Here is a 24055-nt window from a genome sequence, read left to right on the forward strand (position 1 = left end):
AGATTTATTTTCATGTGGTGCAACCAATAACACATTGCAATAAGTAGTCAGGAATAAGCTGTACTCTCTGGTACCACACCTTAATGTCTCTATTCAGACTCCCAAAATAGTGTCTTAAATTAGGTCAAAACACAGCATACAGGACATTATGACAGGGCAAAGTAATGGTGGAAGGAAAAAAATCAATAAATATTAAAAAAGGCTGGAAATTGCTTTGAGGTGAGTAGTTATTCCCACAGAAAGACTATTTGCATTGATCTAATTCCTGACATGCTTTGTTTTTAAAACTTATAATGAACTGTGCTATTACCGTTTGTTCTGAAGAATTGTCTGAACAAAGTCATGAATAAGCAAGAATGGAAATGAAAAATTTTAGTCTCCATGCCATCTGTGAAGAGCAGGAATCACCTAGATGCACTAAAACATGAGCTGGATAAACAAGGAGGGCAGGAGGCTGGAGGAGAACAAGATCAGAGAGCAATGACTGAGATGACAATAGGGGATTTGCTGGAAAATGATAGACACAGTACTTTTAGTAACCTTTGACCTTGCACTAAAGAGCACAGGGAAAAGTCCGGGCTCCAAAGATTTAACATAGGACAAACTCAAGAGGACCAACATTAAACTGATATCCCTCTCATATCCACATTATTTCCCGATCCATTTCTCCCTAGCCATATTAGCCGTGTCCTTTCTCCAGTATCATATCTGCTCCCCTCCCTGCAGGCAGCAGTTCTCTCTCCCCCCAGCCACCAAAACTCAGAAGCCTCTGAAACCCGCAGGGTAACATTTATACACAAACCCACATTTTCTTTGGTGGGAGAGGACTACTTACTGATGAAAATTCATGATTTTTCAGAAGACATTTAGAAAGAATAAAACCAAACCCTAAACTTACAATACTGTATTTAAACAAGGGAAGCCCATGGAATAGCTGATTTTCATTGGGTGCTTATGTGAATGTACAAATGACTATCAGAAGACTTTCCCCCATACCATTTGCTTTATTGCAAAGCAGCCATTGGGAAACTTCATGATGATTTCAGTAACTTCGCCTTAAGATCAATGTTGGTTACACTATCATTTGGCACAGCACAAGGCAATTTGAGAATCTGTTTAATTTCAGAGCTAAATGTTTCTTGCTCATGGACTCTTTCAAAATGAAGCCCATATTTTTACAAAACGTGAGTCTTGGGGATGGACTGCCCTCTGTAACTCACTTTCACATGTTCTGCCTCTTTTCTCACATCTTGCCAGATGTGTGTGAAGGCACTGTGGTTTACAAGGGTGATGCCTGTGGTGCCTGAGCCACAGAACAGGAAAGCAAGTGGTGCACCAGTTCTGGAGAGCACAAGGCTGCACAACGCCACAATCTCCGTCCTCCTCTCTTACCCAAGACATTGGGTAAGTCTACTTGGTGAATCAAAGGATCAACATTCCAGGGAAGAGTGAGTGCTGTGTGGTGCTCCATCAAAGCATGTGATGTGGTAGCATACTCTAAGTCATGTTTTCTAGGAAGCGGAATATCTGTCTTAAAGCAAAATACTGGCGCACCTTCACTGCTGCTTCCACTTCCCGCCTCGACTGACCCAGTGCCCCTTTCATTATTCATCTTTCTCCTTCTACAGGTGATGCAGAAACCTCTCTCACCCAGGGCTCCTCCCTCTCTGCTACCTGGACCCCTGTGTGCCCATCTGAAAAATCCTGCCTACCCTCCTGATGACATGCAGCCGCAGGTTGCACAGCGCATACACACTCACACACAAACACACACACACACACACACACACACACACACACACACACACACACACAGACAAACAGACAGACACAGACACACACAGACACACAAGCTGTGGGAAGGCAAGAGGCAGCCTGCTCTTACAGCCAGCTCTCAGCAGGGCTGTAGCCTGTGGCAACCACTGGCAAATGCCTAAAGGAATCCTTAGGATTCCTTAGTATTTAACTCAGTGCTGTCTTCACATGGAACGCACTCAGTGGAAATAAAGAGGAGGGAGCAAATCCCAACTGCTTTGCAAAAGGGCTGCACGGTCTCCAATTCTGAGAATTTCTGCCTTGGGAAGCAGGCATTGTGAATGGCATTTAAATGCTACTGGAAAGGGGAGGGGAAGGCTGGTGGGAATGAATTTCTCTCTCACGGCACACCACGGTCACCAAGACTGGCAGTATGGCCAGCTGCCTGCTCTGGCAGCGTCACTGCTGGTCTGCTGCTGCTGCTGCAGTTTGTACGAGAGCTTGGGCCATCGGATTCAGGCAAAATCAGCTAAGGTGGCTGATAATAACCCATTGGAACACACTGTGTGAGTTTCCCTGGCTCACTTTGTTTCAAGAGCTCACACAAAAGCCGTGGCCAGCAGAGCTGCAGGAAAGGGGCAGCAACAGGCAGTTGGGAGGCAGGGAAGGCTGGAGCCAGAGCTGTATGAAACACGAACATCTGTGGCTCGGTCATTTACCAGTGCAGTAGGTGTTCGTCAGCGTGGTCAATGAGGTCATTTGTCCAAACAAAACTCTGCTGAGTTCCCAGATGCCTCATTCTTTCATGTGAACTTCCCTAACATTAGTGCAGGAATAAAAAGAATGTACTTGTCATTACAAGAATAAATTCATTAAAGGTTAGAGCGAAATCCAAAACAATTATAAGGAAGCATTTACCTCTCCACAGACAACATCTCTCTGTTATTTTTGCCAGCAATTTGGAAAACTAATTAAAATAATGGATTATTGTACTCACTGTTTTAAACTAATCAGTAATCCTAACATGCTATGCATTTGCTTTTTCCTATAAACACTATTTTTAAAAGCCTTCCTAAATTGACACTTTAAAATAAAAATTAATTTCTTTCTCTTCTTAGTTATTCCTAATCCAATAAATAATTAAGCTCATCTTGCTTAATATTTGCATGAGTGTGAGAAAGCACAGGCCATTCGGCATGGGTACTGAGGAGATCCTAGATCTCTGTGAGGGGAAGATTTTCATAAAGCTTTTTAGATACCGAATACATAATGTTTTACAGCCATTGACCTTCCAAAGGGTTGAACACCTTTCATATGTCTCCAGGTGAGCTTTCCAAAGCAGGGGCCTGCTAACCTAACAGGCAAGCTTGAATGCCTTGCCTCAGGGTGTTTTTCACAAACAATACAGACACACACTCTCTGCTCATAGCATCTGTGTCTCCCACTTGCCTGAGAACTAAAAACCAAATAAGGGAAAGAGATCCTCAGTTGAGATATGAAATATGAATAGTTCTTCTGTGAACTGAACTTTGAAGCTTAAATAACAGAGCAGTAAAAGTCTGGGAAACTGAAAGATCTACGCTTCTAATTTAATGCCACCCCAAAAACTCAGTTAAAAGATTTAAACATTTTTTTTTTACTTTAACTAGAATCTTCAATGGACCAAAAGTGCCTCTGGGGAATCAGCAAAGCGTTCTGCAAGATCTGAAGAAGATTTGGGGGGAGGAGACCATGAGGGGAATTATCTGCACTTCAAAGTGTTTCCCTCAATATCACTATTTCAGATGAAGATTTACAAAATGTTTATTATTTATACATTTAGTTATTTAAACAAATGTAATGTATTACTCAGATGAGAACAAAAAGAGTTTGAAAACTTAATTTTTATGCTATAAAAAAAAAGCCTATTGGACTGAAGTTTCCTTTGACGTTTCTTTCTCTTTTTAAGGAGACTTTTTTCAAACCAAAGACAAAAATAATGTCAAGTTCTCACCTCTCTGTTGAGGTTCAAAGGATTTTCCTCCCTTCATTTTAGTATTATTTTGTATGGTAAGTATCCTATCAAATGAAGGCTCTGTTTGCTTGAATTTCAATGAAAAATAAGACAGAATTAAGAAGCCAGCAGCAAGTATTCCACACTAAGTGCTGCTTTCTACACTTTTGATACAACTTCTCGAAAGAGTCTGCAGAAAGGATAGAAACAACCATCAAAAAATGTAGAAAAGCCCCATACTGACATAATTTTGCTGTTTCATTATGTTGCATCATTTAAAATGAGCTTCAGAAAATAGGAATAGGAAAGTACTTTCTAAAGTTGAGGTATTTAGAGGCATGGAGTGGCCACGGCTGTTACCTGTGGGCAGGAGGTTGGCACAAAAATGCTAGCCAATTATTTGGTTTTATTAAGTTTCTGTGAGATATAAAAGTCCTTTAAGGATATTTTGAACTCTAAAGATATGTCTAAGTTCAGCTTAATGCTACATGCCTTTAGGATGTACTTGCACCATCCTAAGGTGGCTTTAAAATCAGGAACAACCTATCACAATGTAACTTATATAATCTTCATCATTTCCAGGCCCCACTCTGTACCTCCAAATCATTTCTATTTCTTAGGCATCACACATTTTCTGAGGAAGAAGTTTAATTCAGGCTGGTCAGGCTAACCTTTCAAAAAACCTGATCAAGCCAAGCGAAAGATTTTTTTAGAAAAGTGTTAGCAAGCATCTCTCCCGTGTCCCCATGACCTTTGTGGGACAAGTCCTTTGAGGAGGTAAGCAGAGCAGAAAAAGCATGTACAGCATTGCTCTCACTCCATCTGTTTTCCACGCTCTCCTGTGCTGCCAGAGGTCCTGCCTGACACTCCCAGGTCCTTCAGGAGCATTTCTTTCTGCTAATGGACACCTGCCTGCTCTCAGCCTCACAGCTGTGCTGGGCCCTGCCCCACCTTACAGCCTTGGGGCAGCATTGGAGAAAGCCAGCTCTGCCAGCAGCTTCCAGGCAGTGTGGGCAGCAGGGAAACACAGGTTTCTGTGCAGCTTTGGCGCTCAAGGTGAGCTCCTCCAGACTGCCTAAAAGGCAGCAGTGAACCAGAAGCATTGTAATGGCATGTGATGTGTTTTAGCATAACTTTGGTCGAATCACAGGCTATGGATTGATTTCAAGGCTGTATGAATGCTGCCAGCTCGACTAAAATAGATGGCAGGCCAGACCTGAGTTAATGTGCCAGCAAGACAAAGAGCTGTAGCCAGCAGGGAAATACAAAGCTCTGAGTTCCCCAAGGCTGTAACTAGGTGAAGCAAAGGTATGGCTGGTTACCTACTGTTAGGCTACTGTGACTTGTGCCATTCACACAGCTCATGAGAAACTCCTGGAAAAATGTGGATGCCTTGGCAATAGTGTGATACTGAGAGCATTGTAAGGATTGTTTGCCATTTCTTTGCTTGAAGTAACATCCCTCATTGTTTGGAGAGCACCAGTGGCAGGGAGATTTGGAAAGCTTCCCCAGTTTGCTGTCCTTCATCCTCTTCTGTTATTCCTATTCCTCCTGACAACACACTTCTAGTCAACACACTTCTTTATTTGGATTAAAATTTGTGTCTTCTTGACTAGGGACTGAACTTCCACTTCAACTGAGAAGGTTCAAAAAAATACTGCTTTCAAATGTATTTTTATTATGGGAAACATTCAGATCAAACCACTTGAATTTACTGATTGATTTACTGGTTGAAAGGAAACAACTAAGCACAGTAACAGTGAGAGGTATGAAGACAGACCCAAACTAGTTCATGATTTCTCACATAAGTTGTTGAGGAAGAAATCTGGATGGAAAGTCTGAATGATCTGTCTTACAGAGACCTTTGTTATATTAGGGAGTTTTTACCTATTTACCAAGAATATTTCTATTTTTTTACCTGTTATATGTTGCTACAATTATGTTGTTTTCTTCCTGATAAAAAATAAAACTCAAGATGTGCTTGCTATCTTAGTCTGCAGCCACCAGATGTTTCAAACCACAGAAGTAACAGAATATTGCAATATTTTGTTTGTTGCTATATAGTTAATGGAAGAATGGGTTATTATTTATTTGATTATTTTCAAAACAGCACAGAACTTGCAAAAAGATTCTTCAAAAAAATCTGAAGATATAATAATACCACGTGTTTTTAACTTTCACTTATCTACAGCTGATAATGCTGATACCAACACTAGTAAGCACCACTGCCTACAAACTAATTAGAAAATGAAAATTTATGCTTAAATGATTGTTCTGCTTGCATTTTTCATAATTGACTATAACAAAATCATTGTTTGATCTAGAGTATTGCATAATAAATGGTACCAGCTACCTTTTCTTTATCAGCCAATGAATTTTGGAACAAAAGACATTTTTTCAACTTCTTTTTCTGTTAAAATGAAGAGGTATGTCTTTAATATATTACCATGGCACTGAAGGGTCTTACATATTACTAGATACTCCTAAACATGAGGCAAGGATTGCATTTTTTTTAATAGCTTAACAATGATAAAGTGGTTCTTTCAGTGAATGACTAGTACTCATATTTCTTTCAATATGAGCTGAAAGACCTTTTTTTCTTTGTTTTTGTTTTTTTTTTTTTTTTTATTTTTTAATTAGAACAAGTTTATCTGTATGTGCTTAAGTTTGATACAGTATGCTAATTGCTTGGTTCCCAAAAACTGATGACAAAAGCTGTGCTCAGAGCTCTCATACAAACACCTCTTTGTGAAATTGGAAAAAAATGTATATGTATATGTATATGTATATGTATATGTATATGTATATGTATATGTATATGTATATGTATATGTATATGTATATGTATATGTGTGTGTGTGCACTTTTATATCCACTTCCGCAGTCTACAAGAAACATGGAGAGAGGCTTTTTACAAGGGCATGTAGGGACAGAATAGGGGGAATGGCTTCAAACTGAAAAAGGATAGGTTTAGGTTAGATATTAGGGAGAATTTCTTTCCTGAGAAGGTGGTGAGGCATTGGAACAGAGAGGATATAGATGCCCCATTCATGGAAAAGTTCCAGACCAGCTTTGATGGGGCTTTGAACAACATGGTCTAGTGGAAGGTGTCCCTGTCCCTGGCAGGGCATTTGGAACTAGATGACTTTTAAGGTCCGTTCCAAGCCAGACAATTCTGTGATTCTGTGATTTTGAGTGCACTGAACAAAAATTACCTCAATTCTGTTCTCAGAGCCGGGACGAAACCATAAAGTCAGATTGACTCTTTGGGAACTCACCGACGGTGTTGAGTTGTGTCCCGATTGCAGAAGGTGGCCGAGGGCCGGTCAGCGCTTGTGTGCGAGGGGACGCGGTGGCACTTGGTGGCAGGGTGGGCGCCGGGGTCCCCAGGAGCTGGCTGCCACCTCGGGGGACACGGGACAGCCCTCAGGGGAGGGCGCCGCTCCTGCCTCCCCCTGTGCCAACAGACTGGGATGGATTGCAGCGACCTGCTAAATATTGATTCTGCCAAGGCTTGGAATTAAAGTTGATTTAAATAGTACGTGTAAAGAGTTTTATTAATTGATTTCAAATGACAGAGAAGTATTGGAAAAGCATTAAACCTAAGCGCCATTTTAAACAATAAATTTAAGCTCACGGTAATTGAATTACGCGTTTGCAGCTGGAAGGGCGGGCCGGAGGGAAGCGCAGCCGGGAAGCAGGGGAGAAGCACGCTGCAGGGAAATGCTGTCCTGGGGCACAGGGGCTGTGGGAGGGCGGCCCGACCGCCCCAGGCCTCCCACGCCGACTGCGAGGCCGCCGGGGCTGCCGAGGGGCCGGGGCTGCCGAGGGGGCCCTCAGGGAGCCCGGCGGGGCCAGCGCGGCCTTGGCCGGCCCTGCCCAGCCGGGGCAGCGCGGGAGGGAAAGCAGCGGGACACCAGAGGCCGGTGTGGCGCAGGAGGAGCGGCGGAGAGCGGCTAGCAGGGCGAGAGCGGTGATTGTGCCTCTCCGGACTGGTGAGACCCTGCCTGGCGCACTGCCTGCGGCTCTGTGGCTCCTAGCGCAGGACAGGCAGGGACCTGCTGGAGAGAGCTCAGAGCGGGGACACCACGATGGTGTGGGGGCTGGAGCGTCTCTCCTGTGGAGAGAGTTGGCGCTGTTCAGCCTGGAGAAGAAAAAGCTCTGGGGAGATCTTAAAGAAGCCTTCCAGTACCTAAAGGGTTCTGGAGACCCGTGCAAGAGAGCTGGAGAGAAACTTTTATGAGAATGTTTATTGATAGCATGGGGAACAATAGCTTTAAACTGAAAGAGAACAGGTTGAGGTTGGATATAGGGAGAACTTCACAATGAGGGTGGTGAGGCACTAGAACAGGTTGCCCAGAGAAGCTGTGGGTGCCCCATGACTGAAAGGGTTCCAGGCCAGGCTGGATGGGGCTTTGAGCAGCCTGGTTTAGTGGGAGGTATTCCTGACCATGCTTACTCTAAGTAACATGCCCATCTTTTGAAGGTGGGGGATGTCAAATGTGTAACTTGAGGCTCTTTTCTTTGTCCTTGGCAGATCTTGACCACATCTGCACTGTTAAGGCTGGGAGCCAGTGTAGTCACTTTTCCCTACAGGATAAGAACCTTTGGAAATGCTGCTCTCTCAAGAACTGGTGACTTAATTCAACACAATGAAGAAATCCCTCTGTATACTAGAAGGTATCAATCACAGAGAAACCCTAGGCTAGTTATTTGAAAAATGAGGACTCTCTATTTGGTACTAATGCATGGGAGAAAGGAAGGAAGCAACATGAGAGGTTTAGGGAGTAAATATTAATAAAAAATAGGAACTAAAGAACAACTTCTGCACTGTGAGACACATGCCAGTGAAACATGCCTGACTATGCAAATAGGTGGAAATACACTTTTATTTTTTAGGTGAACTCAGGATATTCATAACAAATAACTTCTTGTTACAAGTCTTTCTTCCCTAACTGCATATAAAATGCATAGTGGTAGCTCTGTGGATGAAGCTTTATGCCTAAATTAAAGTATTTCTCAGGTTTTGTGTTTCAGTGTTATGGAGCTTTATCTTTTGTATTAAAAAACAAAAAAAGAATCTTGAAGAAGTCCGCTGTAAGCTTCACTGCTGGTGATATATCCAGTGGAACATTGCTTCTTTCCAAAATCTCTTAGAGCGAAAGAAGTTTAATAGTTGATTTTGAAATTTGGTGTTATAATTTGATGGTAAAACATGATTTAGTTGTTTTTCTCAGTTGCAGATGCATATGTGGAACTGGTAAGTAAATTACTAAATGTAAAGTAGAATTTCATCATGGAATACCATAAGTTTATCTAGCATAACATAAACATATCTTTCTCCTGGCATGATAATACATCAACTTGCCTTTTAAAAATGCTCTGTAGTGGAGCAAAAGTCAGAATGTTTGTCCTTCAGGAGTCTCTTTGCAGACCTGAATAAGCACTGCAGAGATGCCCAAGTCATTAGGGATTTGATCTGCTAGCCAGGCAATTCCACTGCATCACCCTTTCAATGCAGATAACTATGCTTAATTAATGGAAATGCAATATATACTAAGTAATGACAGAACAAGTAAGTTAAATGCAGGGGAAGACATAGCTCTGTTGAGGGCATCAGATGAAGATCTTGCTATGTCATTTGTTTATGCCAGTTAAAACAAATATGAAGTATAAACCTACACTTTTTTATACTGCACAACAGCATTGCACTGAAATGCATTTTAGCTTGTGTTAGAATTAGTAATTAGAAGCACTAAATGAGTAGTTTAGGCACATGACAGGCTGTATTTGGTATGCAGTCCAGAACAGCTGTCTCCTTTATCTGGAGTTACACTCACAGAAAGGATGGCCACCCATTTCTGACAGTGCACAAATAAACAGCTGAGGGTGGATTTAACAAAGGTAAATGCAATTAAGAAAAACTTGAATTTACCAGTCTACCCTTGGAGACTCATACTTTCCTTCCCGTGCTCCCACTAAAAATATATTTTTAATTCCATTGTATTTGTACCAGCCACCAATGAAATGCCAAATTCCCCTAGGTTGGTTTAATTGCTTCTTTGGAATGGCATAAACATAAAAATAGAGTAAGGGACATAGGAAGCTTTTCTTTCAGCTTTGTGTTCTGCCTTTCTCCAAATGACCATGCCTTTTCACCTTTTCCCCCCACCCCCTTAGTTTTCCTGTCTCCTTTCTTCATGCTCAGTAATCTTTAAAATAATTTTCTGAGGGATGGATGGAAAGGAATTTGCCATGGGGAACTGTAAGATGTAATGAGAAGACAAGTAGGGAGCACCCTGAAATTTTACAAATTATCCTGAGGAAAATTAAAGTGGCATGGGGCTGTGTTCTAGATCTCTGAATTCCACTTTGTTACAAGAGTAATACCTGCCTTCTCAGTTTACTGTTTTTGTTTCTATTTTCTCCTCTTTCTCTACCTGCAGTTACTTCTTTGTGACTTGGAAAATAAATTTTTGCAGCAGGGACTGCTTTGTGTTTTTTTCTGTGATCATGGGTCCACATATTCGATAATTCTGGGCCAAAGGTGATAAAAGTAATCTTTCTCTGGGTGTACTCAGACTCAAAATTTCAGACTGCTCTTAGTTAAAAAGACTCACTTCTGTGGTAGTGTTATTATTGCTGAGGTACATCACCACTACTGCCTGCAGAGTAAGGAATCTGCTCACAGCTTCTTGAAAGGAGAACTCGCTGTGTGCCACCTCTGTTCAGTTTCAAATTGGCTTGAGCCCCTGCACTATATGAATGCTTACAATCCTCTCTCTTCTGTGGGGGGGAACAGTGAAGATGATGGTAATTTTTTTTCAGTTACACCTCTTTATTAGTAAGAGGTATTTTCATATTATTCATAAAATAAGAGGTGTAGCCTGAATTGCACGGTTGAAGTGTTGTATAGGAATCATTTAACATGAATCATGTGTATATGCTTTTCCTACAGTATTCCTCTAATCAAGTAAATTTTTCTTCTAGGTGCATCCATGCCAAAAGGTAATGGTCTTGGAGGGGGTGATGGCACATATTGTGGTGGGAAACAGCAAAAGAAGATGGAAGAGAAAGTGCACAGACTTTTGAACACAGGAAGTTTTCCTTTCTGTCTTTCATTTTGGGTAGTTGAAAACATGGAGTGTCTGAGCAGGATATTTTCATGTGTTGTTTTTTGTTTTGTGGGGTTTCTGAAAGAGTAGTGTAGGAAGTTATGTTAACAAGAACCAAAACCATTTTTTCCTGTCAAAAGGGACAGGCATTTAATTCCTGAAGTGATTCTAAAGGTCAGTAAAGACACACGGATGTTCTTTCAACCTGCAAGTAATTAATTGCTTGGGTTTGCCAAAGAATCAGGTAGATTTATATACATGTATACAGTTAGTTAGTCAAGTATTTGTGCCAAAAATACTAACTGGCTGCTTTCCCTTAAATAACTCAAATAGTCCATCCTGTTACTACTGCTCTGAGCTTCGTCACAGTGATCACATCTGCATAAAAATGTAGAATTTGCTTCCTAAATAAATGCCTTATGTAAGAACAATACCAACAGCAGTTCAGGCTTGGTCAGGACTCCATCAGAACATGCTAAATGCACAAGTGTCATGAGCAGGTCGTCTCCAAAGGCCTAAGAGACATTGTGGCAAAAATGAAATCATATGAAGACAAGAGGGAGAACTGGAGCTCTGATGTGTCACCTTTCCTCTGATAAATGTGATGTAATACTAACCAGTGATTCAGACTGTTAGTACTGTTACTGTAACAGAATAAAATCATGTTCAGGCAGAGTCCTTACTGTTAACCTTTTCCTTTCACTGCTGCGTTTCCTTGGCTAGTTCTTACACTGCTGGAAAGGTGGCAGGAAATGTCACATACACATGGACATTATGTGGCTGGCTGGGTGTTTTTCCCCCCCATGTTCTTTAAGCAGACTTGGAGCAGTCCTGAGGAGCATTACATGCTGCCTCTGACAGCTCAGAGTGTTTTGCCACAGGTGCAGTGTTCCCCAGAGTATTCAGGGTCTGAAAGCTGAAGAGGGAAGAGAATAGAAGTCCTTTGGTGTCCTTGATCAGAAAGGGGTGCGTAGCACTCAGCAGAGGGTTTATTTAACTGCTTGCTTGTATCCATGGGGGTGGCATCAAGCATTAAATATTGGTAAGAAATATGTTTACCAGGGCATTCTGCTTTCACACTGCCCAGCAAAAGGCTGTAAAAATCATCCCTGAAATGTGCCTCCCTCTGTGATAAAGAGTTGCAAGTGGGTTATAATTCACCAGACATTTCTAAAAGCAGTGATATGCAAGAGGAAGACAGACCACTGCAACAGATGATGTAGGAGTGGAGAAATTACTGGGTAAGAGAAGCTAGAAAGAGAAATTACTTCTCGTGACACTAGGGAGGCACGTTTCAAACTTGGTTTATAATTGTATGTACTTCACCTGTCTCTGAAATTCTCTTACATATATTAATGTTATAGCAATCTATATGAACAAAATGGGCAGTGTGCCAAAGGGGGTTGTAATTTTCAAGTACCTCTGTATTGTTATTGGAGAGGGGAGGATGATATCCACTAACAGTGTAATTATGTGGCAATTCCAGGGAAATTGATTATTATTAGCTTTTTATGATCACACTAACAAAGTCAATGATCCAAGATAAAATAGCAAAAATTAGTGCTTGAACAATATTCAGCAACAAGGTATCACCAGGTGAGAGTGGATGTATCTGAAACCAGCTAATTCCTGAAAGGGAAATGGCCATCTCCCACCAATTATAACGATGGATGTGCTCCATTAAAGCCTGATCCACTCTAACGGGGGACTCCCAGCATAAGAGGCCACGTAAGTATGCAATGACACATACAGTATCCAGAAGTGGGTGGGTGTTTATTCTAAATACCCACATCACTGGGGTATTTGCACCTTTAACCAACAGAGAGAATTACAGGTAGTGAATACAGATCGATTTCTTCCAGTTGGTTATTGCTTTAACAAAATCTTTTGTCACTTTTTCTAACATCTGCCTTCAGTCCCCCAAACACAGCACGGAGACTGGGTACCTGCATAGTCAGAACTATCACTTGTCAGCCATGTCTTCCCCTTTGAGGCTTCGTGGTTTTATATATAATAATTAAAAATGCTTCTCTGAGATGTGAGAAGGCTTTTCTAAAAGAAGAGCAAGTTGCTGCAATACAATAGCGTAATATTTTTGAAGGTCATAATAATAAAGTAGGGGAAAGAGAATAATCATTATTGCTCTTTCTTGTAATTAGTTTGCTTTCTGATATCCCACACTGTAACTAGAACACTATTCAAGAACACCCATCACAGTGCTTAACAAGATTTAATGTACATTTATTCTTAACATGTGGAACATATAAAGATTTTATACTGAATAAATGAAATTCATTAAGCCAGAGGAAAAGGAGGAATTTACATCAAGTTTTTTCTTTTTTAACTACATTATCTTGAAATACAAATGCAGATTCTTGTCACTGAAAAATCTTTGAAGTTGTGTTTCTTGCTTTTTTTTTTCCTGTATATATTTTTTGTCTGTAGACTGGTAACCATTTTCTTAAATCAATCCATACGTAACCATTTCCACACCTTGATTTATAAAGCAAATTGTGATCGGCTGCTCTCCCGAAATAGAGCATGACTTTATACATACAGAAACTTGTACATTACCCTCAGTTGTTGGTTTTCTGTGTTGGGTTTTTTCTTTTTTCTTTTTTTTTATTATTTTTTGGAGATATGGCCCAAATGAAAGAAAAAAAAATTCTACTATCACTTTGTAGATACCACATCATGAAAAAGAAACTAAAAACTTTGTACTAAAAAAAAAAATGAGGGTATGTTTCATGTACAACTTCTATATACATCACGGCCCTTAGGCAATAAAAAAATATTTTAAAAAATGATTAAAGGAATTGTGAAGAACTGTCATTGTGGAAGGTCAAAAAAAAAAAGATGTAGACAAGACAGTTCTGGTGAGGAAGCAATTGATGTTTAACTTCAGGTTTTGTTTAAAAATCTTTTAACTTGACTTATTTTGTTTTGTTTTGCTCCTAGCCTAATATAACCATTTCTCCTGAGGAGAAATCAGTATTGTTTTGGATTTTGACTACTGACTGACACCCTCCTTGATCCCCTATACCTACATCACTAGAATCTTCTATTGCACAGAGCTTTGGGTGATGGTATACAAGTTTTTTTTTATTTTTTCCTTATCTGAAAAAATAAAACACACAGGAACTTGGTATGTTGGTTATTTTTCACCTTTTTGTTTCAAAGTGGTGAGATTTTTTCCCATCATACAATGGTTTGCCATAACATTTTTTTTAAAAAGTCACTAGTTCGCTTCCCAAAAAATATGCAATACAAACATGGAAAAGAACATTGAAAAGGATAATCTATGGAAAAAAAAAAGTGTGACCTTTGAATGTACTAGACAGCAACTTTGGTTAAAAAAAATAAAATAAAAAGATGTACTTATACACATAGACAGCAAATATTAATTTCATAACTGTTCAAATTAATAATTTCTTTAATTCCCAATTGGTAAATAGTGAATGGGGCAGAGGAGCAAAGATTCTTTTTTTTTCCTTCTTCCTACATTGGATAAACAAGAACAGAAAACAGCCAGTTATATGTGACCCTCTAATCTCCACTCACACATGCTTGGCTTCTCACTTATGTCATAACTGCCCAATCTGAAAAAGTACATCACAGATGACAGATGCAACCAGAGAGTTCAGGACAGCAGATATTGAGATATCCAGCAAACGACCCTCGTGCAAAAGGAACTCGGAGCGGTTCTCGTCCACTCTCGCCATGGCCAGCAAGGCCTTGGCTGCCCTGCACATCATGTCTACGCTAGGCGGCTCCAGAGGCGGAGGCTGCATGTGCATGAGGTTATGCTGGCTCTGCTGGTACTGGGCCATAGTGACCCCATCCTCCAGGAAGCTTATCAAGTTTCCAATGCTTCCCTTCTGCACAGCTATTGCCCTTGCTGCTAATGTGTCCCCCTGGGCAAGGTTCGATAGGAGCGCCATGGACATTTCTCGGCAGACCGGGTTTTTGCGGTCCCCAACGTACCTAACTAAAGTAGCGTAGAGTTTCTCCTGACGGCTGAATGGGGGGGTGGCCAAGATAAGGTCCACATTATTGTCCTGGATACTGAGCTTACACAGGGTCTCCAGCACAAGTCTCTGAGGCGAAAGAACTGAGTTGGGCCCCACGGTTGGAAAAGGATCCTGTGCCTCTGCAGACGGGCACACCATCCAGTGCAGCAAGCCATCCAAAATTGGCAAACAGATGCTTTCTGTGTAAGCAGACAAGTCTAGCTGCCCAGAAATGTTGGCTAATGTGACCAATGTATTATCCCTCAAGACCTCGAGGCAGTCCCACCACCACTCATCCTTGCTGCAGGCCACCCCTTTGTCCTCCTCTTCCTCCTTCTCGTAAGTCTGCGGTGCTCGCTTTCTTTCTGGATGCTCGTGGTGAAGAAGGATCAACTTTCCCAGGATCAGCACCAAGCCTGGATGTTTGGACATTTCGGTGTCATTGCCAGGCACAAAAGACAAGCTACGGACGATATTTGACACACAGATGCAGCGTTTGGCCAAGGAGTCTTGCCAGTGAGTTATGGTGCATAGAGGAGTCTCATCCCGGCTCCTTGGCTCATCCTCTAGCAGTTTAATATTCCGGTGGCTTTTGGCTTGATGGATCCCGAAGGGAAATTTACTGCTCTCTGTTTGGGAACCAGAGTTTGAGTCTTCAGGTAGTGCTCCTGGACGAGCCGAGAGGACATCATCAATGGTTGCTGTTATACTCTTTTCTTGCTGCTCCTCAGATTCACTTTTCCCCTCGAGGTCCTTCTTTTTGCTTGGAGAGTTCAAGGGAGGAGGGGCTTTCCTGCGTGGTGGAATCTCCATCTTGCTTTCAAAGTGAGTCTGGATATGCTCAGTTGTGTCACCACCACCAAGCTGCCAGTGGAGAAGTCCACTATCAAATTCCTGAACGCGTCCAAGTTTGTCAGATCGGTCAACAACAAATAGGTTATTCTTCTTTACAATCTTTATTGGCAGCTTGTCAAATTTACTGGCTTGTTTTGGCCTCTCACTTGGATCAGCAATGGCACCAGGAGTAGAAAAAACAATGCTCTTTTCTTCTCCTTCTACCTTTTCATCCTCCCCCTCCTCCTCATCTTCATCAAAATAGTCAATACATTCGTCATTCTCATCTTTTCCAGTATCCTCTGCCAAGGACTGACTATCATCTTTCTTGGCTGCTTTGTGATCAAGTGCTTTGTGGCCTGGATCTCCCACTTCATATTCCATAAGGATTCCAAAAATGTCAATCAGGCATTTTCTAAAATATTCTACTAAAAGCTCAAGAAATCCAGACAACTAAGGGAAGAAGAAAGAAAGAAAGAACATAAAAATCACATAAATATTTTTGTCTGCATGGAATTTTACTAGGAACACTGATGCATTCATATGTGAATATTTCTCTCATCCTGCTGTGGACTTGTGGCTAGGTCCTGCATGGCAGAAGTTAATCAAAAGAAATTCTTCTAGAGTCTGTCCAAACAGTATATAATGTCAAATTATCACAGCTCTGTTTGTTTCAGCTGTAACAGCTATGAGACGTACAGAACTTATAAATGTCTCCTTTAAGCCATAGCAGACATCTGGCTTAGCTGTTCTGTCCCCTTGGAAATGCCTATTACTCTTCATTTCTTGTACAGAGTACTGAAGCTCCTAACTTGGCTATTTTTTCTGATTTCTACTTTTATTAGATATCTGAAGTTTGCAATTTTTCCTTTCCTCCTTTGTCTCTAAAACCAACTGTCATGTAGGAACCTGCAGTTCAGGGTCCAGGTACTGATATCCTAGATTAATATCTCATCTCTATTGGAACAGATCCATTTTTTTTGTCTGGCAGTAGTTTAAAACTGTTATTGGAAGCTGGTGCTGTAAGTCACCCTTCAGAAACAGTTTTCATTTAGGTTTAATCTTCTTAATTAACTTGTAATCACTTTCTTATGGAAAGGCAGTACTTGAACTTGGTATTAATTTACGCTTAGTGGCTTTATTATTAAAATTTTTTTTTTTGTTGTTATGATGCATTCAGCTCAATTGTCTGGCTTTTAATATGGTTTTTTTTTTTAAATTGTGGGCTAGTGGGTTTTCAGTAAAATGTCCATTCTATATTTTGTCCATTCTATAGTCTCTTATGATTGCCAACTTCTCAAAGAACTAAGAACAAACCGATGCTTATCAAAACCACAGGAGTTACCAGGCATCATATGATCCTGGCTGCCATTGGAAACAGAGTCCAAAGCAAACATAACAAAAAGAATAGAAGTATTTACAATATGTCTGGTATTCTGTGCCATTTGCATAGGGTGTATTAACACAACTTCTGTCAGAATTCAGAGGAGATTCACCTCCTTTAACTTCAAACACCCACACTAGACACACAACCTAACCTAATTGTCTTGATTCCTTTTATAATCAATGGTCTTTTACAGGCCATTTCTAGGGTATGATTCATCTGACCTATTTTAGATCTCTTTTTCTGGGTGAGATAAATCATACTATAGATATCCCTAGTTCTAAAGTCAGGTGGGATGTAATGTACCATTTGTGTCTGTATTTAAAAAAAAAAGTCATTATATTTAAAAAATGATGAGCTACACTATTAGTAACCAAGGAATGAATGGAGGAGAGAAACTGAATATTTAATTTGTACAAATTTTAGATGATGTGAATTATCAGCATGCCATCTATTACTACCACCTATCAGGCAAATGATTAGAGCAGAGCTGAAAAATGCTGGGAGGCAGTGAGGCGAAAGCACACACTGTTAAATCCTGTGTTGTTTGTACACTATGGATAGACACTGGATTTTAGCCTTTAAATTGTCAATTTGGTATTCCTGTGAAAACTTAATTCACTGGAAGAAGAAACGGAACAGAAAATAAGCAATTAAATAAAATCCCACACTCTCACAGGGAAGCACTGAACAGGACAAGTTGTCACCAAAAACCAGTTTAATATAGTCTTGCAAAGTCTTTAAAGAAACACAGATTAAGAAAGATTACTAACATACTGCTGTTTTGAGGGATTATACTATCATGTGTGTGAGTTTACACATTAGGCTTTTGGCAGTGCTAAAATTCTTATATTCCTACATTCTCCTTTCTACAAGAAACATCCTTTTTTCAGGCTTCTTTATTTCCTCTATGTGACCTCTATCTGTCTCTTGTTACTCACTGTTGCCAATCATAAACAAGTGCAAGTTTTTCAATATTAAAATTTATGTTAATTAGAATAAATTGGAAAAGCCAGCAGCATTTTTGTACGTGTCTTATTTCAGTTTTCCTTCCCGTGAAAGTTGAGAAGTATAATGCTTTCCCACCTACCTGAGAGAGGTTGAAAGTAGCAACAGTGCTGTCATCATACAGAAGAATATTAATAGTGTCTAGCGCCCAGGTACTTTCAGCCAAAAGACCAGATTTAAGAGACATCATCACTCTCCAGGCCTCAGGAGTTACTGGAAAAAGAAAGAGGGAGAAATAAAACAGCATTAGTGCATCCTTGGGGACTGTTAGTGAGTTCCGAAAGAGTAAACTGTGACATTCTGAGGATGCAAATTTAAATTAAGTGGCTACTGATTAATACCCTATTTTCACTGCTTAGTTCTGTTCAGTTTTCTGTAACTGCTGCTAAGCCATAGTGCTGGAGAATATCCTGGCAGGGCCCTTCTTCCTGACACTGCTGAGCCTGAAACAATCATACAAACTAAAGAGCTTGACTAACCCAATTCATCAGTAAACAAAGGTAGAACACTGTCAGGAACGTGGAAATCTGAAGTATGAGAACTTCAGATGAATGGATGAAATGTAACCAAACCTTAAGATAAGAAAATACTTGAGGATCTTTTTAAGAAGTGGGGGAAAAACAAACACGACAAATACTATGGAATGATTTAATGGACCATTCAAGGAAAGCAGAGACTCCAACTACAGAGCAGAATAGCATGAGCTTCCATGGAACAAAAACATGGAAAGCTTTGCTAAGCTAAATGCTGTACTGGTGATTTAACAGACATTCTAAAGGACATTTCAACACATCTCATTTTGAAATCTGAGGCAAGCTTCATTTTTAATGCATTTGTGAAGACCTTGAGTCTCCATATAAAATATTGCTTTCATTTCATGTCAGATTGTCGGGATGAGTTTTACCTATTCTCCTCACTGATGCACGTTATCACATTTTTATTGAAAACAATCACACTGTAGTTACCAAAGTTCACTACTTGTCAAGAGTGTCTTAAAATGTGAAAAAAACCCCCCAAACCAGAATCTAAGTTCCTTTCCTCACAATTTATATTAAGGTTGTTTTTTTTGATGCTTACCAATATCTTTTGAGGTAATCTTTCGTCTTGGTTTTAAGACTGGTTGGGATGCTTCTACAGAGCCTGGGGGGAAGGTAATCTCTCTCCTAATCGGTGGTGGTTGAGGTGGAGGTCCTGTGACCTGTGACACTGGAACTGTGGGTATAACCTTTTGCATCTTCATGGAGGGTAGGAAAGGAGACTTGCTTGGAGACATACGGTTTTCCAAAGAGCGCTGGAAGGATGCTGGACTTGGAGCTCTGGAGATGTGGTTTGGCATAGAGGGTGGTGTCTGGTAGGATGACTGAGGAGGTCTAGTGATAGGCTGCATGGAGGCTGAGGATGACATATAAGAAGGCTGCCGTTGGTTGACATGAGAAGGCCACTGACTCTCGTGGTTTATCCTCTGGTCAGGTACCATCATATCATCAGTGCGATTCATCCCTGGATACGGAGGGGCCTGTGCAGGGCCTCCTGGACCTTGCCTGTTCTGGTAAGGGTAAGGCATATCATTTCGTGTTGGCCACATGTTCTGCTGAGGACCTTCACTGGAGGATGACGACTGCATGGGGCCACCAATCATCTGGGGAGGTATTCCATGCTGCTGCATTTGTCCTGGGCCCTGCATCCTTTCCCTGTTATATGGATATGGGTACTGTCCCTGCATGGGCCTCCTGTCAGGCCCCGTGTAAGCGTTGCCATACTGGTTATACATTTCCTGCTGCTGGTTGCCATACTGCATGTTATACATATCCCCCTCGTGGCGTTTGGCTGGAGGCCCATACATGCCATCCATGTGTCTCTTGTAGTTCTGAAAGAAAATTTTGGAAAGATGTGTCACTTTTACTCCGCACACAATACAAATATACTGGATGAAAGCTCATTCAAAAAGCTGAAGGCGCTTAGTTCTAGAGGGATTGTGCTGACTCCAGAGTCGGGCACACAGCACTGTTAGGCTTGATCCAGTGCTTTCTTTTTAAGCCTCTGTTTTGCTGTGCTTATAACTGAATACTGAAAGGAAGCTTATCCGTGGGCTAAATTTTCTTATGCTTGCTCTATTTTTTTCCCTTTCCTTCTCCATCTGTCAGACTAAATTCCACTGGTCAATTCAGACATGTATGAAAAGGCAACAGTCCTCACCAACTAAAACATTTTCACTTCTTTTTTATGCTTAGTCTATTAAGAAGAAACATCTTAAAAAAAATTCAAAACCACCCAGTGAATCTTTTCAAGAGACAAGCACTGAATAAACTCTTAAAGTAACAAGATATGCTGCAAGCATGCATGTCTGAAACACTGAATCTTACAATATGACATCAGCTACAGACAATAAATTCATTAATAGAAGAAAACAATCTGCTGCATTTGATACTCTGTGTAATTCCCAGGAATACTGTCCTCTTTGGGCAACCATCCTCTTCCCAAATCATCCTAATCACATTTAATTTACTGTGAGATTATTACAGCAAATGGTCACATCCAAACATTCTGTTCTACTTTGAGCAGGTTCTTACCCTGCTGTTCTGTAATGAATTAAGCAATGTAACTAACAGCTGCCACCTATGGTTTATTCCCTCTTTGTTTCTCACCCTCTCAAATGGGGAATGTTGTGTGAGGTAAGCTGTTTTGCCTTGGGGAGAGCTGAGTGGTTTTTAAACCATACAAGCTCGAATGTATTTATGTTTAAGATGGCAGAACAAAAAAAAGACATGTTGCTCTTTGAGGGGAAGGTGGTAAGGTTTGCAGCGGTCCTTAGTTCCTGTGGGAGTTTGTTCCACAGTTCAAACCACACTGACTGTTCTGAAGCAAAAAATGTGAATTAAATGGGTGAGTTTTGAATATATGATCTATGACAAATTCAAAGTTACAGCTCCCCCGGAAACTCAGTAGCTCAGTAGCATTGTACAATGTATACTAATGTACTAGAGTTAAGATCAGATAAAATTCTCTCTGTATTCAATGAGGGAAAGTTAAAACAGCTCTGGGATTCATAAAGTCATCTTCCAACTTTGGTGCACATAAAACCACAACTACTGTATTGTATGAAAGTATTTTTTTTTTCAACTTACTATAGAGCTTTCTGGCTATCTGAGAAATACCTATTTCCAGCCTTACATGAACTACTTGCTGTACCAAATTGCACCCTTGGGGCCAATTTCTGCATTAAGAAATGACTTGGCAGCAGCCACACCTAAGAAGGTCGTGTTTGTTTTGCCACAGTGACTCAGTGCTCACAGCAGACACTTGGGAATGAAGCATGTGCCTTTTTAAAAGCACTCCCACACCCTGGCACATGCAGTGCCACTGTGCCCAATGGTCCCCAGTGCAGAGGACAGTGATGCACCTGAGCTCCTCCCTCCTGTGGACATGCTCAGCAGGACACTGAGACTGCACCACGTGTCTCTCTCTCCACTGAGATGTGGAATTCTGAGACCTCACAGAGGACAAAAAGCCTGCAACCAAGACAGGGCACCTGCTGCATAATAGCTCTTGGGATGTAAGCATTCATACAGAAACTGGAAAACCTGGCTCCAAGTGTTTCATTAGCCCCAGGAGTTCATGCTCCAAACACCTCCTTTGCAGGTCATTCCCTAGCCTTTGGGTTGTAGATAAAGCTTTGAAAGGGTTATTTTTCACATTCCTCCTAAACTACTACAGAGTAAGATTTAGGAAATTGTAAATAAACTACTGGAAACAGAATGTCTAGCTAAATGAAGAAGTGGAATCCTCTGGGGATGGGAGAGAGAGGCCGAGGCTGGTCAGGATCCTTGTCCTTCATTCTCCACTGCTTTTCTGCATTATTGCATTTTGCTTTCAAGAGTCATTGTACAAAATATTGTACAGTACTAAGGACAGAGCCAAATATATTTTTACAATTCTAGCTGTCTCCTCACTTAAAGGAACATGCAGTTAATATATTCCCTGCACGTGTTAGCATGGAATATCACAAACTATTCTGTTATATATCTTTGCAGTTACCCCACTAAATCACCTAGACTGCTAGCATATGCTCATCATAAAAAACAACAAAACAGTTTTCTGATTATGCCATCTTTGAGATGTTATCAACCAAAGAGATAAGCAAGAAATTCTGAAATTTAAATTTATGTATGCTTTTAGTACAGTGCAATCTAAGATCTGTTTTGGTTTCTCCCGACCACACTCCCAACTCCTGACCCCAATTTCCTAGTAAAGCTCTATCCCTGCAAAGAACTATCTGAAATTGGCTCAAAACTAGTTTACATTTCAGTTTTTTATAATAAGGAAATGCTTTCTATTCTGAAAGCCAACTTCAGGTATTGTATGACTAGAACTGAATCAGTAACACGCAGAATGAAACTGATCCTGTTGAAGTCAGTGGAGTTTTGCTATTGACTTCTAATGTGGGATTTTGCTCACAAGGTATTAATCATGCATGTAACAAAAAAATTTTATTAATTAATATAATTTGTATTTTTGAGTTGTAGGAATTGGAGAGACTGCGATGTACAAATGTTTAAACTATTTTTAACACCAACAACATTCTCTCCTATGTTTTTGTACCATATTATTACTAGAGACATCATGTTGGAATATGCCCTCTGATCTAAATTAAAGATAGGTATCTCATATGAGCCACCACAGCACTGAAAATAATTAAGAGTGTTGCTCATTTTACTTTGTTCCAGTTCTTCGTTGGGTTCACTTGGCTGCATGACATTAAATTAAGGCCCTTGAACCTGCCATCCAAACAGGTTGTTCCTTCACTTGTTACTTCACTTCTGTTTGTCACTTCACTTAACTATGCTTTATACTTTCCCAATCTGCTGGTTATTAACTTGGGACAATCACCTGATGCACATCCAAAGCCACAAAACATCTGTTAGAATTTACATTCTTCCAGTGTAAGGAACACATTTACCTACAGCTGCACATACATTGTTTATCCATACAGGCTGTGACTTTGACCAGAATTACAATGCTCCTCTGTGCCAAAAAACATACACTTTATAAACAAATTTTTCAATACAGAATCCTGGGGTGAATTTTTTTAAACGAATGTTATGAACATAGCCATTTCCCCCTCTACTACCTGCTGCTGTGGATACATTCCAGGTTGATGTCCTCCATATGGTGGCTGTCCTGAGGGAGGTCCTTGTCCTGGATACTGCTGCCCATATGGTTCATGCCTAAAATAAAGCATTCAAATCAATACTTAGAGCTGCTGGAGTTTTCAAGCCACCAGGAAAAGTAAATTCCTCTGAAAATTTTGCACCTTGAAGGTATCTGCCATCTGGAAACAAGGTGAAGGTACAGTCTGGTTATGGTCCTGAGCCTGAGGTAGTAAGCTCTGCTGGAGCTGGTTGTAGAAGGAAGGAGGTAAAGCAGATAGAAGAGAGGAGGAGCAATGAAGATACAACAGAGGGATTTAGAGGGAGCAGTCAGGAATGGGACGAGGGTATGGTCAGCAAAGAGATAAGAAAGGCAGCTGCAGAGATGGGGAGCCCATCCTTGGTGGGGAAGTATCTGGTGTAAAGCTAAAAGTTTGCAGGTAAAAATTCTTGTGGCAAGCTACAATTTTAGTCCAATTCTAATAGCAAGCTACTTTCTGGATTATTCAAGAATATATCAATTTAAAGTGAGTAAAAACAGTACTCATAATTTTGGTAATGTTTGTCTAATTTTTAATTAAAGCTACATAATGAAGCATACACAATAAGAGACAAAGTTGTGTTGCACTTGGAAACTTACCTGGGGCCTTTAAGACCTCTGAGGAGCACTACAGTGCAACATTTTAAGCACATATGAATGAAATTTAGGTTGCTGAAATCAAGTACTTGGAAAGCATTAGGACTGATAAATAGCACTGTATTGCAGGCTAATATGTCAGTAATTTCTCTCTGTACACTATCAGTGAGAA

General features: G+C 40.6%; 1 protein-coding gene across 1 annotated transcript in view; it reads right to left on the reverse strand.

Moving 5' to 3' along the window:
• Positions 1-13083: 13083 nt before the first annotated feature.
• Positions 13084-24055, reverse strand: part of ARID1B (AT-rich interaction domain 1B) — a 324972-nt gene continuing 314000 nt past the window's right edge. Inside the window, exons 17-20 of the mRNA XM_058019477.1 lie at positions 23228-23324; positions 19177-19966; positions 18182-18312; positions 13084-16160 (exon numbers count right to left, since the gene is read on the reverse strand). Coding sequence (XP_057875460.1) covers positions 14448-16160; positions 18182-18312; positions 19177-19966; positions 23228-23324 — 2731 coding nt within the window. The 3' untranslated portion in view covers positions 13084-14447. The remainder of the gene's footprint in view (positions 16161-18181; positions 18313-19176; positions 19967-23227; positions 23325-24055) is intronic.

This window comes from Melospiza georgiana, chromosome 3, assembly GCF_028018845.1.
Source record: "Melospiza georgiana isolate bMelGeo1 chromosome 3, bMelGeo1.pri, whole genome shotgun sequence".
NCBI classification, from domain to species: domain Eukaryota; kingdom Metazoa; phylum Chordata; class Aves; order Passeriformes; family Passerellidae; genus Melospiza; species Melospiza georgiana.